General features: G+C 33.2%; 1 protein-coding gene across 7 annotated transcripts in view; it reads left to right on the forward strand.

The window, feature by feature from the left end:
• Nucleotides 1–16,951, forward strand: part of LOC114327714 (protein phosphatase 1 regulatory subunit 12B) — a 209,146-nt gene extending 192,195 nt beyond the window's left edge. For all 7 annotated transcript variants that reach the window (XM_050655426.1, XM_050655427.1, XM_050655429.1 and 4 more), the window contains one exon: nt 248–16,951. Coding sequence is in view for 1 of the 7 variants with exons in the window: in XM_050655427.1 (XP_050511384.1) it covers nt 248–334 (87 nt within the window). In the remaining 6 variants the exon portion in view is untranslated. The remainder of the gene's footprint in view (nt 1–247) is intronic.
• Nucleotides 16,952–16,990: the final 39 nt, after the last annotated feature.

Below are 16,990 nucleotides of genomic sequence, written 5' to 3' on the forward strand. Positions count from 1 at the left end.
CCGTCCGTTGAGTGATTACAATTGTTTCCAAGGCTAACCTGACCAAAGATATGTTTCAATTGAACAAGCTTATACATATTTTGTTTCCTCTGTTTTAGATATATCTGTTCAACCTCGTAGGCTATATTTATCACAGCACCTCAGCAATTTTATTACGCACATCTATAAACTTTTTTTTTCTATTTGCTAGTACTAAATTTATGATTTATGAGACGAAAATAACACCCAATTGTTTTGTTTGTTGCAGAATTTGGAAAATCTTAAATCCGAGAACCAGAGGTTGAAGGATGAAAATGGTGCTCTTATCAGAGTGATCAGCAAACTGTCAAAGTAGCATAAGTTTTAGTTGTTATCATTCATGCATTTTATGTTAAGGTGACTTTAATAATTTATTGTTAGAAAATAATGAAAATTCAGGATTTCCCATTTTTATTCACGTTGAAAGTTAGTTTCTTTAACACAGATTTGTAGTAGTTAAATTGAATCGTACTATTGTGGACGCGAATGAAAATAGGACGCGAAAAAAAGAATATGAAGCTGAAATAGAGGCTATCGAGATGGAAATTGTAAAGAAAATAGCAGATGAAGAAGAAGTAACGAGATCATTAGGTATATAACAGGTCACAAACAATAAAAGAATATACCCAGACACAAAAAAATAAACTAATGTGATCGTAGATTCCAGAGACAACTTTAAAGTAAATATTACTAGCATCCAAGAAAGATATGGATATAACACACCATATAAGAGATATATCCCCGAAAAAAAGTAAAACTGTTAAGAGAGGATCTACAGTCCTTATCTAAAGAAACTCAAGTTGTTTACCGAGTTGTGTACTTTACGAGTTTTTTGCGTACTTAGAGGTTTTTTATAAACTGTACAGAAGTAAACAAATACTTCATAAAAACGTTTCTGTGGGGATTGATACTCGGCTATTTTAAATATATTTATTAAATAAATACATGTTTTTTTGTTTATACCTCATAAAAGTCATTCTTATGATCCAAAAAAAACAAACAATCCATTTGGCATACTTATTTGTTTGTAGACCTGTAACTTTTACATATATAATGTAAAAAATTTAATCTAAAGTGTGATAATGTATGCAAAATGAGTTTAAACTTGTATAAATCTTGTTTTCGAGAAATGTTTTCGTCATTTTTTGAAATTCCAAATAATGTCTGTTTGTTCTGTTACTAACGATTCAAGACATTAAGCCAGTTTTATAACAAGGTAAAAAAATGCATCGTTTGTTTCAATCATCTAATTATTAGGGTCTAACTATACTACCGCCTGTACTCAGTTCGATACCGATTCTACATAATATCGTGGTCACATTTACGTTCTGGTATCGCTCCTAGTTTTATATTAGTTGGTGAGAAATGCTTCATTGCCATTGGCGAATATTATGTTTGTTCTATTACTAAACATTCAATAGATCTTGCCAATTCTGCTTCGTCTATCAGTATACCTTCTGTCGTTAATAGGTTCTTTTCCCACTCAGCGACCTTTGGTCTATATTTTGTGCTTTATTGTTGCTAATGTAGCCGTTCCTGTCTAAATTTCTCTGTTGAATGTTTCTTTTAAAAATATCCATCAAAGTTTCTTAAATATGTAAATAAATTATTCATTATGACCATCTTTGCAGAAGAGCCCACAGCTCTGCGTTTCCTCCTTGAATTTTGATCAAAACTGGTATTGTACCTTGTGTTCTCTATCTACTAAAACTTTGAATATCACACAGTATGTTTCACGAAAGTTGCGCAATGATTTGCTCGAGAGATGTTTCAACAGTGTAACAGCATACTTTGGCATGCTCCTCCTAATTTCTTGGAAACTGTTATTTTGGAGTCGACACGTATACCAAGTCGTAATAATTCCTGGTTTGTTTCAATAATGTCATTATTAGGGTCTACGTACACTAATATCGTGTTCACATTTACGATATGGTACCGGTCCAATTTTTGTTGTTAGCCGATGAGAAATGTCATCCCATTGTATATTACATTTAATTTTTATTAAATTCAGACTTTGCGTGATATTAAAGATGGTATTCAAAAATTTTAAAGCAAAAACTCGAGTTGTAGATTGGTTTGTTTATATTTTAACATTAAGAACCTCATTTTTATCCGATTTAATTTCTAACGTAATATATATGGCAAATTATTTAAGTCTAATTCGTTAGTAATACCAATACACTTCAAAGTATCTACGGAACGATATTACGTAAGAATGTTTTATGTTTTGTCGGATCGGAAGCGTATCGAGAGCAGTCCGATAGTGTGAATAGATAGTTCATTCTTTCTGCCGCATTATTTCAATTATGTCCGCCCGGTCGTAAGGATGCAAAGACCTATCAAATTAATTTTAGAAAATCTGTGTTTTTGAAAAATATTTTACATAAAAATGGCAATTCCAATAAAAATGTGAAAGTAGGGGGCCTTACACTTTTTAATAAAGAAATCAGGTTTGGCCCAGAATTCGGCGTCTTTTAATTTATATTATTTTTATTTATATTATACAGGGTGTCCCGATAGTATTTGTTAACAAATGAACTGTCTAATCATTGTAAAAAAGAAAAAGATTAATTTTATGTTGATTTAATCTTTGTAACCAACAACACTTAGATTAAGTACTTTTAGTTATTCAGCTACAGAGTGTAAATATTTTTGTTCTGGATAATCTAACTTTTTATCTCAATACATAGGATAGAGAAGAGCAGTGGGTACAGGTAGGTAAAGGTAAAGGTAAAAAAAAAGCCTTTGACAGATCGCAATGCAGCGTTTGTTCTTTAGCTGGAACCATTAGCATACAGGAAGATTAAAAAAGGCACATTTATCTCCCAAGTTTTCTAGTTTATTCATGTTCAATGTTTCCGTGGTGAAATTAATGACATATACTAATGGAACACCCTGTACAGTACCCGATGTACAAACCCTATGCCGTGAGACATTTTTTTAAGTCTCAACGATAATGTTAGAGTTTTATTTGGGAGTTAAACCTTTTTGGAAGAAGTTTTAAGCACGAAATCTTCATGTTAAAAGTTGATGTTATGAGAAAAACCGTGACGTTTTTATATAGTGAAATTTTTTGTAATTGTACGAGGTAAGTGCCAGAAATTCTTGGTTTTTGTAGACTGAATTGTTACAATTGAATTTTAAAATGTTTCGTTAATACGCATATACAGTTTTTTAATTATAAATTAATAAAAATCAATTTTTATTACCGCGCTGAGCAGATGGACGTGAATTATAAATTGTAAAATTCCCTCATCTTCCTTAGTCTCAGCATCCGTTATGGCTTGTAAATTGTAGAAGCCTCGGAGGTGTTACCAGAGAAGGTTCCCATTGTTTTCAGTCTGGTAAAATGTAGAATAGTATTTTTGGATGTTGTTTTATATGCTATTAGATTGAAAACTTAGTTTTTTGCTAGCAGTTGCCGCTAGGACATCTCTGCCATTTCGATCGTTGCAATCTGTAACTGCACGTCGGGGTTTGTCCTGGTTGGGTCAGAGAGAGAGCAGCATATGCGTCTCCTGATGAGAGACAAATAAATTTCGAAACCGGCGTAGGTGCTTGCTGCGCTCTCTGATTGGACTGGAATAGTGATGCGGCTGCAGTTTCGTGTTGCAACGAAATTGAAAATGATTATTCATTTTTGATAATAAAAATCAGTTTCAGTTATGTAGATGGTGGAGGTTTCAATTATTGAAAAGACAAGGTAATATGGTGACACAAATATCTAAGACTTTGTACAGTTTGCTAAACGTTTTACACGTATTCCACAATTTATATAAAGAGAACTGTATGATCTGTTGTAAAGTTGCATTATTTTCTTGAAATGCCGCCTTTTTATCGTTCGGTTTTTTTGAAAGTGAAATATGTACATTTTTAGAATCATCTTTTTGCTTAAATGACGCTCTGGAACTAACCTGCCTTGCACGCCATTATTTCATTGTTTCTCTTTTAGATTATTATCATCACTATCCTGCTAACCCATGTGGCATATTTCAGCGCAATACAAATTAGAATATACACTTAGACTGAGAATTTATGGTACCTACGTCGTACAATCTGTTGTAAAATTAAAAACATAACATCATATTAAAATTAATTATCGATAAAATTGTCATGTTGCAAATTTACACAAAAATATTGTCAATTGACTCAGCGTGTTCCGAATCTGGCCTTGATTTGCGAAGAAAAAATCTATATAGAAATTCTACAACAAATCGAAAAATATCAAAAAGTTTCATTGTTTAACAATGAAGCTGGCCAAAATCGTTCAGGTGTCGTATAGTGGACATTTCAGTTTGATAAGTACATGTTTCTAGACTTTTCTTTCTAGTTCTTTTTCCTGTCTTACCAGGGAGAGTATTATTGTCATCATCAGTGGTGCTACAGTCCTAGTTGAGCATTGACCATCCCTAGTTCTTTTCGCCAATCGTCCACACCATCCCTCCATTTCAGTTTTGATCTACCTCTAGTCTTATTTCCTACTAATAGAATTTGTATGGGTGGGTAGTTTTTATTTGCTCTTGATATATGTCCAGCCCATCTAAGCATACTATTTTTATGAAAGATATTACACCTCTACCATTTCCTACTACTCTTTATACTTCTCTTTGAAGATAATTTGAAGTTATATCGCCTTCTCCAAATACCATTCTCACAGATTGCGTCCATAATTATTCTTAGTATCTTCCTTTCGAAGACGAGCAGATGATTTGCATCTGTTTTGGAGATGGTCCATGTTTCTGATCCATATGTCGGCACTGGTAGGATGAGTGTTCTATATATTGTTGGTTGGAATCGCTGGCAACATTTTGGTTTTCTTCCCGTTTATTATAAGGTCTATTAGGGTTTACGAAAAAACCAAAGTTTATGTTGTTCTGAAGCTATTTTCTTGTGGCATTTTTACAATTTTAACTATTTAGAATGGGAAATAAGCCACAATATTATTAAAAAATGATTTTTATTAACGTTTCGACGCCCAAATCGGGTGCCGTTGTCAAAATACAAAATACTATTAATATAAACAAAAATGTTGTTGCTTAGTAAAAAAATTCTTCTAATAATTTATTTAATTTGACTCATTTATATCGGCAATTCAGATACATATGATACAAATTCTTCTAATAATTTATTTAATTTGACTCATTTATATCGGCAATTCAGATACATATGATACAAATGTATCATATGTATCTGAATTGCCGATATAAATGAGTCAAATTAAATAAATTATTAGAAGAATTTTTTTACTAAGCAACAACATTTTTGTTTATATTAATAGTATTTTGTATTTTGACAACGGCACCCGATTTGGGCGTCGAAACGTTAATAAAAATCATTTTTTAATAATATTGTGGCTTATTTCCCATTCTAAATAGTTAAAACCAAAGTTTAAAAATGTTGATCTCCCCTGCTGTTGTCTGGTGATGGGTAGCCAATAAACCCTCAATTTCAAATTTCAGTCCAAAATGTTAACCTTAACCCGTTTCCCAAGCCCATCAAAATTTTTTTTTTTTGGTTTTTCAAAGATTTTTTAGTCATTTTTCCCGGTATAACTCTCCCGGTTGTTTTCTGGTGATGCGTAGCCTATAAAGCTTAATTTCAAATTTCCACCCAAAATGTGTACCCTTACCCTTGTCTGAGGTGTGCAGCAACCAAGACATCTGCAAAAACGTACTTTACACCTACTTAGACATATTCCATGTTGTAGAATTTCTATTTGATCACTTAAGAACTGAAAACAATTCTGTCCAAACCTAGTTTTCAACCATTGAAAATTGCGTGGACCGTTGTCAGTTTTTTATACGACTCCGAGTATTATTGTTTGTATTTATTGACTTATCGACAATATTTGAATATGTAATATATATAAATGAAGTAGGTAGTTAGGAATTATAAAAGAAACAAACTTTGAGTTGCTTAATGTAGACGTTCCATATTTACAATCATTGTTATACGTATTTTTAAAGGTGCATTTATGCATGCTGGTCAAATCAATCGAGTAAGCAATCTGTAAAGCTGTTTTGTATGTACTGATGCAGTTGATAAGTGAGTAACTGCAAAATGAAGTTTCAAACGAATAGGCCTGGATCCCGCGTACCAAAAAAAGTTTATTAATAACAAGCTAAAGATTTGTTAGTAGCTTAACGGTGTCTAGTCGGACAAACTTTGATGTACGGGAACACTGGAACAGGGAAGTTTTAATTGTGGAACAGGTTAAAAATTTGTAACGTCAAACTACGAAAACGTCTCATGTATTTTGTCGGACAGAACTTCCAGTTGATTTGTTACCCTTTCATTAAACTCTCATGCAAAAATCAGCCTACTATTTACCAATAATATAATTCCTGGCATTTGAAATGTTCTACGTGTCGAACTTATTAACACTTTAACAACTCCTGGGCCCATTTATTCTCATAAGTTTGGCCACTTTTTGGCGCTTGAATAAGTTCTACTCTTGTGTATCAAATTCATACACCTAGGCTCAGGGAGAGTACCTGTTATGTATTGTGTATGATACACGTAGTAGTCAAAGTGTTAAAATACCCAACATATCGAGGGTTCAAAGACAGTACCTCGTAAGTAACAAGTAGCTAATTTTACAGGAGGAACAAAAAACTGTTTAAGAGTTGATAAGATGTAGTTTCTTTTTGAAATCTTTTAGATTTATTGTATTTTAAACTTCCTGATTTTGTAAGTAAAATAAAAAAAAGTGTGAAGCAAAATTTAAAAAAAATTAAGTCACTTACGAGGTAATGTCTGTGTTTGTCTGTCACATACGAGGTAATATTGATTTCTTTAATTTGTATTTATTTAATAATAAATAGATAAATACATACTTACCTAAATAAAAACTACATAAAACAGAAAAGGAAAAAAAGCAAATTAATATTAGTTTATTCTGATTGTTAAAATCTAAAAAACAAGGTAACAAAATCCTAAAATTATGGCAATGAGGAACAAATCATGCACTAGTACTAATATTATGAACATTAATTAAGATTAAGACTTATACGGCAACAAATCATAAAAAGACCAACAGTCTTTAGGAATAACTGAGTTGATTATTTGTAGGTGTTCATACTTTGTTTTTGAAATTGCTGGTCTATTTTGAAACAATGGGGGAAATTTAATAATAGAAAAATCAACATTTTTTTGGTCTAGTTGGGATTTCTTCAAAGGAATCTTCAAAATTGATTTTAAACAATATTGTTCCAATAGTATATCTTAAAACACGAATATCTGTAACTGTATTACCACCAACTAATTTACTAGGTCTAATAGAGTTATATTTCATAACATTTTCGTCGCCAAAATTTTGGAAAAGGTGTAATCAAAATTTACTACTGTAAATGGATTTTTATGCCTAGCTTCCTTTGTTAACCTTAAATAGTCATTAGGAAGATAAATTTCCCTATTTTTTAGGACTGTCTCAATAGAGCTGTGCACTGAATCACACTCCATTTGCGTGTGACCTTTTTCTAAAAATTTTTGGTCAATAATGACATTGTATTTTTCAGATAAGAAAAAGAAAAAGAAAAAAATTTGTCAAAAAAGAAAAAGAAAAAAAAAGAAGAAAAGCAAAGTATTAGACATTACACTGTTCCGGTTTTGGGCATTACACCCATCAGAATAGATACATAGTTATGGGAAGTTTGTGTGATGAGTTCAGAAAATGTTCTTCCAAATAATGTTTCAGAAAAGATGCTTAGGTAGAAGCCTGACCATCTGCCTCTGTCTCATTGTACCAATAGCAACTAGCTTGGCTAATAGCCAAATTATAGATAGTATAATTATGGCAGCAAAGTTTAGTTTTATAGTTGAGTGCACTGGCCGGTAATTGAGGAGATAGTTTCACTGACTGAACATCCATGATAATAACAAAAAGTTTTCCTTCAATAGCCTACTTTTTGTCACGTTCTTTCTCACTTCTAGCTCGATCTTTTCTGATTATGTGGTCATTATATTCATTTTCAGATAAATTTCCATTTTTAAATTTAAAACAACTGTCACACTGGTCTTTGCGTGGATGAAAAATAGACAACTTCATTGTGTCCATCATAGTTCTTAAACAAGTGTGAGTTAATGGTGTCTTTCCATTTTTTTGTAGTAAGCCCTTTACAAATCTGAAACAGACTGAAACACTTGCTCCAGATAAAGTCACGCCTATAAATAAAACAGTTTATAAGAGAAATATTAATCAACAGCAACACAAACACTGCTTTAGACAGCCAAATTATGTTGTATTTAACAGAATAAATACAGTTGATTTTAATACCTAGTATTTTAATACCACTTTAAATACCTAGGATGTTGGATAAACGAGACACTAAATCCGGATGAAGAAATTAAAACTCGTATAGAAATTGCAAGAGGAGCATTTATGAAACTTAGATCTATTCTGAGCAACCCTCAGCTGAACTTACAACTAAGAATCAAGTTCCTAAAATGTTATGTGTATCCTGTATTACTATATGGATGTGAAACATGGATCATGAAGGTTAACATGATGAACAAATTAGAAGCCTTTGAGATGTGGTCGTATCGTAGAATGCTCAGAATATCTTGGGTTCAACGCATTTCAAACAGAGAAGTCTTAAACAGAGTAGGTCAAGGCGAAGGTGATTTAATGAAGATGATAAAAAAGAGAAAACTTGAATATCTGGGGCATATAATGAGAGGTAGCAGATACAGGATGCTGCAGTCAATACTCAATGGAAAGATCGACGGAAAAAGAGGAATTGGTCGAAAGAAATATTCATGGCTCCGAAACCTTCGTCAATGGACTGGCTTATCAGCAGATCAATTATTACATGCCGCACAAGATCGAGAACGATATCGGCAAATTGTTATGGAAGCTACCCACGCCTAAAAATTTGGGCACGGTACTTAAAGAAGAAGAAAATTTTAATAAAATCTCCATTTTACCTTTAAACTTCAAATAACGGCGATCAAAACAAAACACTCAAACATGCCCACTGACGTACTGTACAAACTGCACCATACGAGGTCCTGGTTTTAAAATATTTTTACGGCGCATTTACGAGTTAACGTTCCCTTACAGTTTTCTACCTAAGGCCTGAAATATTTGGTTCTTTAGAACCGCCAATAGATGGATCTGTATGTCCTAAACTAGATTAAGCACAAAACCGATTTTAATAAAAATGTCACTTACGAGGTACTGTCTTTGAACCCTCGATATTCGTCGGACAAACATTTTTTCATATATTATATCAAGTTTTCTATTGAATAACAGGGGCGGCTCGTGATAGTACAAGATGGTGAGGCACACTACACTTGAGGAATATTATTATTATGGTTAGCTTCTCTTTAACAGCCTGGAGGTCGATTTTGTGACGTCATAACGTCACAGAACGACACCGTATTTATTTTAAGGCTTGCAAACCATATTAGATAATAATTTTATTCGCAAAAGAATGGCAACACAGGTTGATACTCATAGTAGCTGTTTTTTTAGCTAAAAATAATTACTATGATACCATACCACATATCAAAACATTATGAATCAGATGTTTCGTCCTTCTTTGGTCTCATCAGCGTTGTACAGCCATATTAAGCAAAATAATTTACATTATATTATATATACTAGGTACATGACAACAACGGACAACTGATTCTGTTATTACTAATCAGTTGCCAAAATGAAATTATTGTACGCAAACAATAGGGATTTTCATCGATGTCATTTGTTTCGAGCTTCTGTCATATTATTATGTTGTATAATTTGTGTATAATATTAATATACACGGATTATATGACATATGACAGAAGGTCGAAACAAATGAATGTAAATGAAAAGCCCTATATAATTACCTACAAACCCGTGATAATTTCATTTTAGAACTAATCTTTAATCTTATATTGTAAATGTATTCAATATAGGGAAATAGAAACAAGCAATAAGCAAATTACTATATTATAAGATTTTCCAAAAATTATTCTCAGTTCAAATTGTATTGCTGCCGGCCGATTATTTCTGTCGGCTTCGTAATATGCTAGACAAGGCACCATCAGAGGCATGGATCTACTATGCCTCTGCTATATAATTTGAGAAAGTGGACATGACACGCATATACCCTCCCACGTAGAGAAGTTTTATAATAAAAATAAAGGTATTTAGCAAATTTCACAAAGTTAAATTGTATTTAAAGAATTTATGATGAAATAACGAAAATAAGGTAAAGAATTGATGATGAAATAACAAAATAACGTAAATAGTCGATTAATATACTGGTGAGGCACTGCCTCACCTGCCTCATAGGACCAGCCGCCACTGTTGAATAAACTTAAAAAGAGCCTGCTAGTTTTCCAATCATAAACTTGTCAGGACGACAAGTTCCACAATTAAAATCACGTTCCACAATTAAAACGTTCCCTGTTCCAGTGTCTTCGTACATCAAAGTTTGTCCGACTAGACACCGTTAAGCTATTAACAAATTTTTAGCTTGCTGTTAATACACTTTTTTTGGTACGCGGGATCCAGGCCTAGAACCTAAAGGCGAAATTACACGGTTCAACTGAATTGAATCACTTTGGTTGAATGGAGCAGAATGATATTTAAGGAGAAATTACACGGTTTAAACGAAACACTGCAGGATTGTAAAAATCTCTGCCTGAAATACAGAGGCATATTCTCCTAGTGGACTTTAAATGTTGAACTTTCCACCACTACAGAATATATTATTGCGCCCGATCATTTTGCAGTTGTAGACCCGTCTGTATACCAAGTGTAACCCTGCAGTCTGAGTCGAGAGTTTCCTCTGTTCCATTCCTCTCGTGGGCAGATGTCAACTTGAAAAGGTACTTCAGGCTTGTATCTGGATGTCATATGGTCAGAAATCATGATCCATTCGGCATTGCTAGTTTCATTTATTATGCTAATATGCCTGATTTAACTGGCAATTGCTCAGATTTTCTCGCAGCCTATAATGTCTCATTCTCGCCTCATTTCTTATAATTATATGTAGAGGAGGGAAATCCAGTAGTGCCTTTTTTTATGCACTTTTGGCCACCATACCACTGATCCATATGTAATTGTGGGTTTTACCACCATGTTATAAATCCAATGTACCATGTCTGGTCAAACACCCCATATTTTTCCATGAGTGCGTCTCGCTACCATTAACGTAGTTACCACCAATGGAGACCATGGACAGGAAAGAGAGCAAGAGGACGACCCCATATGAGATGAGCACAAAACAGAAGCGAGTGGAGGAAACTGGGAGCCTATGTTCAAAATTCGAATTAAAGGGCAAGAAGGTAGTTAAAAAAACATACACCAGACAGCAAAATGGGTAATGCGCGCGCAAGTCACTCAACCAATTCGATTGACATGCGTAAAGCACGTTAAATCGTGTTAGCGTTTTTTACATTTTTACATTTCGCTGCATTAAATGACTCAAAGTTTGGTTACTCTATATATAAAATAATTAAAAATCCGTTCTTGTTATGTATTTTCCTTTCTCTAATGTGTGATATAATATTTGCTTAAAGTAGTACTGTCATTGCCATTTTTAGTTGTTTAACAATTACTTATCAACTATTTCTTACTCACAAACCCTTCCCCCACCATATATATTATACATTTTTTTTATTAATGTTAAACTTCGTATTTTATACTTAGTTAGGTTGAATATCATAAGCACTACATAAGAGGAAGATATTTCAAGCAGTACTGTCAGAAATGATATTTAAAATACATTCTAAAAAAATTGCCAAAACATGGTATATATCACTTATCTGTTTTAATCTAATGATTTATAATAAAATCATAATGAAGATGCAATAGAAGTAAATAAACCAAGACACTTGAATATTACGAGGAGTGAGGAGCAGTCCCAAATCATGATTTACAATATAATGTGTGGTCCCAAATTATTGTCACCATAGGTTGCTCTGAATGACAGAGATAGCTATACAGTGCATGTCCATTCTTAATTCAGATATACCAGTTTACGTCAACTTTGCAGTGTACATCAACTTAACAAAAAAAGTTAGGTTATGTTGAGATGTTGGTGGTGGACATATACAGCATCTTGTTTGATTTTTATTTATTATTGTTACTTATAATTTTGTTAATTTTTTTTATTTTTGATTAAAGTTCTGTGTTAAAGGTTTTGACTGATTTTTTATGTTTTATAATGTTAATCGATAAACCAATGATATAAATTCAGATTAAAACAAGACATACGTAATTTTTTGCACGGCTAGTTTTGATCCCAATAATAAAATTGTGGATAGCTCGTTACCTATATACATTGTTAATCCCAAATCATGATTTACAAAGTTTAAACCTTGTAAATCATGATTCGGGTGTGCTCCTCGTAGCATTTAACGTGTCTTGGTTTGTTTATTTCTAGTGCATATTTATTGTGATTTTAGTATAGTGTCTCAAATGGCAATCGGCAGAAGAACTACCAAGTAAAAGGTGTGAGTATCTGTGCATCTGTTGGAGCACTCTCATTTGCTGCTTCTCAAGTTGTGATGACATTAAAGAAAAACTAAATATCTTAATGTTAGATTTTGTTTCGACTTCCGGTTTCGAGAAAATTAGAAAAATACATTTACATACTGATGGGATTATAGCAACGTAGTCTGCTATCCCTTGGACCTATGGCATACAAGGAAGGTCACAAGGCCAGTGCTACCTTTCAACTGCCTATTATCACCCCTGGTTTTACCCAAAGTGCTCATTTTGTTCAGGCTGAGTCGACCTGGTGCCTGTAGATATTTAAAAATATCTAGGTGTTCTCGCCGGCGCTGGGATTCGATCCCCGGTCTTCTGCGTGAAAGTCAGACACTCTACCGCCTGAGCTATCCAGCTCTAGAATTCATCATATAAGTGAAAAATACTTTATCATCATATAAGAAATAAATGAATTATTTCTTTTATAATCCTTATTAAGTAAATGTATGTTAGACGACCCACAAACTTTTCTAAATAATGTCACCTTTCACTTCATGTTTGATTTGTCTAAAATTCAAAGTTATTAGAAAAATGTATTTTTTGTCCGAAATTGGTGAGTATAATAGATAACACAGTGAACCAAGCAGCAGTGTGTCGATATGCGAGTGCAACTGAGCATCGTCAATGCGCATAAACAATGGATCTGTTAATTTTCCGTGTTATATGACTCAGTGTTGCCAATCGGCGTATAATTATCCGATTTGCGTATCTTTTTGAGAGTTGTCGTATCTTTAAATAAATCGGATATTTGCGTATATTTTTCAGTGTATCTACCAACCTACTACAACAGACTAATAACAAAAATAAACTGCTACGGAAAAAATCAAGATAAGGGAGAAAAGGGACCTATGCGAATTGTTTTGTTTAAAATTTAAATGCACAATGCACAAATGTTTCCACTTAAGGCATACTGATCCAACTCAAATTTCAAAAACAGGGATTCTGCCGTCCGATTTTATTTATGGTTTTTTTGTCTTTGATAGCCACTGCACGATTTAGTTTTATTTTTATTTTATGTAGTGCAATGCTTAAGTAAACGTCTGTTGAAATAAGTTTTGGTTTGTGAAAATACTTTTTTATAATGGATAAATGGTAAAATTAGAAAATGAAGCTAATATATATTTGTTTCCTAATTAAAAGAAGTATTTTCATTTCTATTTGTTCTACCATTTTCAAACGCTAGTGTAGAAAGGGTTTTCAGTAATGTATTCAATATAAAAAAGATAAAAGAAACCAGGAGGATCCCGGTTATAGCCCCCGGGATGGGGGGGGGGGTTATAACTACTGGATGGTCTCTGGAAGGGGTGGCCCCCAAAATCGCAACTTTGAAACGAGAAGTATAAAAAAATATGCCTGTAATTTTTTGAGCATTAAAAAGTGAGTACAAAGACGTACAAAGTTTTTTGTAATTCCATCTCCAATTTACCCTGCACTTCTCGTAGACTGTTATTGATGAGGTAGAGTTGTTACTTTTGGGTCGCACCCCTCTGGGTGGTATGGAGAGCTCAAAGTACATCCAAATGGGAGGGGGCTATAACCCCAAACCCCACCCCCAGGTTACGCATATGAGCCTATCTTTTCGTGAGAAATCGGATCTTTTTCGAGCGATCATCGGATAATAGAGAAATGCGGTTGGCAGCACTGTATATGACAGAAAAGCTTGCTTCTAGGTTTTCATGCTTCATTATTTTCACACCTTTATTAATAATTGTTTTTTGTTTGTATTGTTTTCTCTTTATTTATTTCTAAATGCAATTCCTATGAAGCTTTGATCCTGCTTATTATAAAAACGCATTCCGATTCTTGATCTAAGTGTACGTGGTATCCAAGAACACTTGATCTAGGAATATACAAGACATGTGGCATTTTTATTTTTATACTGTTGCTTTAATTACTATCATACATTAACAATTGAATTAGGCATAAATATAAAGAACGACAAGGCTGTAAGATATTAGGGCTACGACATACTAGGCTTCCTGGGGATTCTGGCTGTTGCCTGGATAGTTGAGTTCAGACTTTAACCGAAACGTTTAAAAAGTCGAATAACTTTGTCAATTTACACAGCTGTTAGGCCTGGATCCCGCGTACCAAAAAAAAGTTGATTAATAACAAGCTGAAAATTTGTTAATAGCTTAACGATGTCTAGTTGGACAAACTTTGATGTACGGGAACACTGGAACAGGGGAAGTTTTAACTCTCATGCAAAAATCAGACTGCTATTACTAACCAACATGATTCCTATCATTTGACATGTTCTTCGTGTTCCACTCATTGAAATGACCAGTTGGTGATAAACACCAGTCTGATTTTTGCATGAGAGTTTAATGAAATGGTAACAAATCAATTGGAAGTTCTGTCCGATAAAATACATGGAACGTTTTCGTAGTCTGACGTTCCAAATTTGAACCTGTTCCTCAATTAAAACTTTCCCTGTTCCAGTGTTCCCATACATCAAAGTTTGTCCGACTAGACACTGTTAAGCTATTAACAAATATTCAGCTTGCTATTAATCAACTTTTTTTTGGTACGTGGGATCTAGGTCTATGTCTTATTCAGTTTTCTACTAAAGGAATCAATGCTAGCAGTATTATTCATATGAGAGCCTTAGAAGTAAAGGAGTTATAAGTGACAAAAAGAAAATTTTGAGTAAACGCCGTTCAAAGTTGTGCCTTCACTGTAATTGCCATGATTTTTTAAAGCTAGTTTTTCTTCTTGGGTTAAGTAACTGTAGGCATTATTATTTTTCGTTGCAACAAAAAATCATAATTTTATTGGCTACTCATTTTGGAGCTATTTTTAGGATACTAAGTAGCACTTGTACCCTTTTATTTCTAAGAAATGCAACATAAAGGCAAAAAATGTAAAAATATCATAACGCTTTTGTACACCATGTTGTATGTGTTGTTTATTCTTCACCATAGCACTAATATATAATTATTTTTGATTTCTGATTCATCGACAACAGTATCGTAATGGTGATCCACATTGTCATTTTCGACATCTGCTTCTTCAAAGTTTGCTAGTTCTCAATGTTGTTGACCATCATGTCGCAGATTTATGAAAAACTCATGGTAAATTGGAGGTACGTAGTTGAGTAGAACGGCAGAGTTTTTGCCAGCTTGAGCGGGTTAGATAGATCACTAAACTCTTATATATGCTACCTCCAGCTGTTTTATTGTAAAACAGGGTTAAAGGTTTGTCCTGTTGAAAATGTAACAATTGCATACTGTGTATTACCTGTGTGTTACTTGTGGAAGTAACCAGCTCCATCCAGTGTTGAGGTACATATAGGTTCTTTTCTTATTTAACTATCAAATCAAAGTCTTGGACACACTCATTATAAGAATGGCCACTTATAAAAAAGCAATGATCTTCTGTTTGAATATTAGTGTTTCTGACAATGTAGAACCAAAATTTGTCTGCCAAATGACTTACTTTTGGCCTCTACAGCTGTCGCTAAATGCAGTTATGTATTTCACGGATGGACGAAGGCTTCTGATAAGATATTAAGAGACAAGACGATATTTCCAGACATTCACGTGAAGCTTGACCTTCGTGTCACATAAAGAATTTGATCGTTCCAATCTGTTGGTTATGGACCCCTATGTCCATAGTTGCCTTAAATAATATGGTTTAGAAGTTGACACATTAGGAGTTGGCATAGTTTTTTGCAAGTCGGAAATGGTCGCAACTTTACTAGCATCCTTTAGGTCATGACACTCATTTTTTGCTGTTGCAATTATCTCAATATTTGCAAAAATGTCACTTATACCCCTTTACTTCTAGCGTCGTCATATCATGTTAAGAAATGAAGTTAAATAAAATAGATTAACTCGTTTCACCACCTCGTGTGGCAACAAGTTGTATTTAAAGCATTGTCTAATTTTGCATTTTTTACTGCCTTATTTAACATTTTTTTATTGTTTTATAAGTTTACTTTGAAGCCTGAATTGTAGTGACAAGATAAACCGTAACATAGAGTATTAGCAATTTTCCTTTTTGCAATATTGCAGATCTTCCACTTGATATTTTTTATGTTGGTCAAGTATATTTTCACGTTTTGGCAATTTTTTAGATATCTCTAAATGATGTAAGTACTTCATTCTGAAAGTACTCTCAAAAGCAATTGTCCTTCCCAACGACTTTTTTGTTTTGTCGCGAAAAATATGTTACACATATGTGAATGATTATTGTTCAAAATATATTTTTGTAAAATGAATCCGTACTTAGTTTATACTATTTAAATGTAACATATTTATTTTTGAACTAATATATTGTGCTAATGTTTGTTTTAAAAATTATTGTATTTTGGTTTTTAGGAACTATTTGTTGTTCTCGCATTTTTTGAGATATCCTTGTAATATATTATTCAAAAGAAATTCAATTAAATCTAGTCCAAAGAAATATTGTGACTCTAACTCCTGAAATATAAACATGTTTATGATGTTTTGCTTTATTTATTTCTCTTCTTTACAGACGTTTACC

This window comes from Diabrotica virgifera, chromosome 7 (assembly GCF_917563875.1).
Source record: "Diabrotica virgifera virgifera chromosome 7, PGI_DIABVI_V3a".
Classification (NCBI taxonomy): domain Eukaryota; kingdom Metazoa; phylum Arthropoda; class Insecta; order Coleoptera; family Chrysomelidae; genus Diabrotica; species Diabrotica virgifera.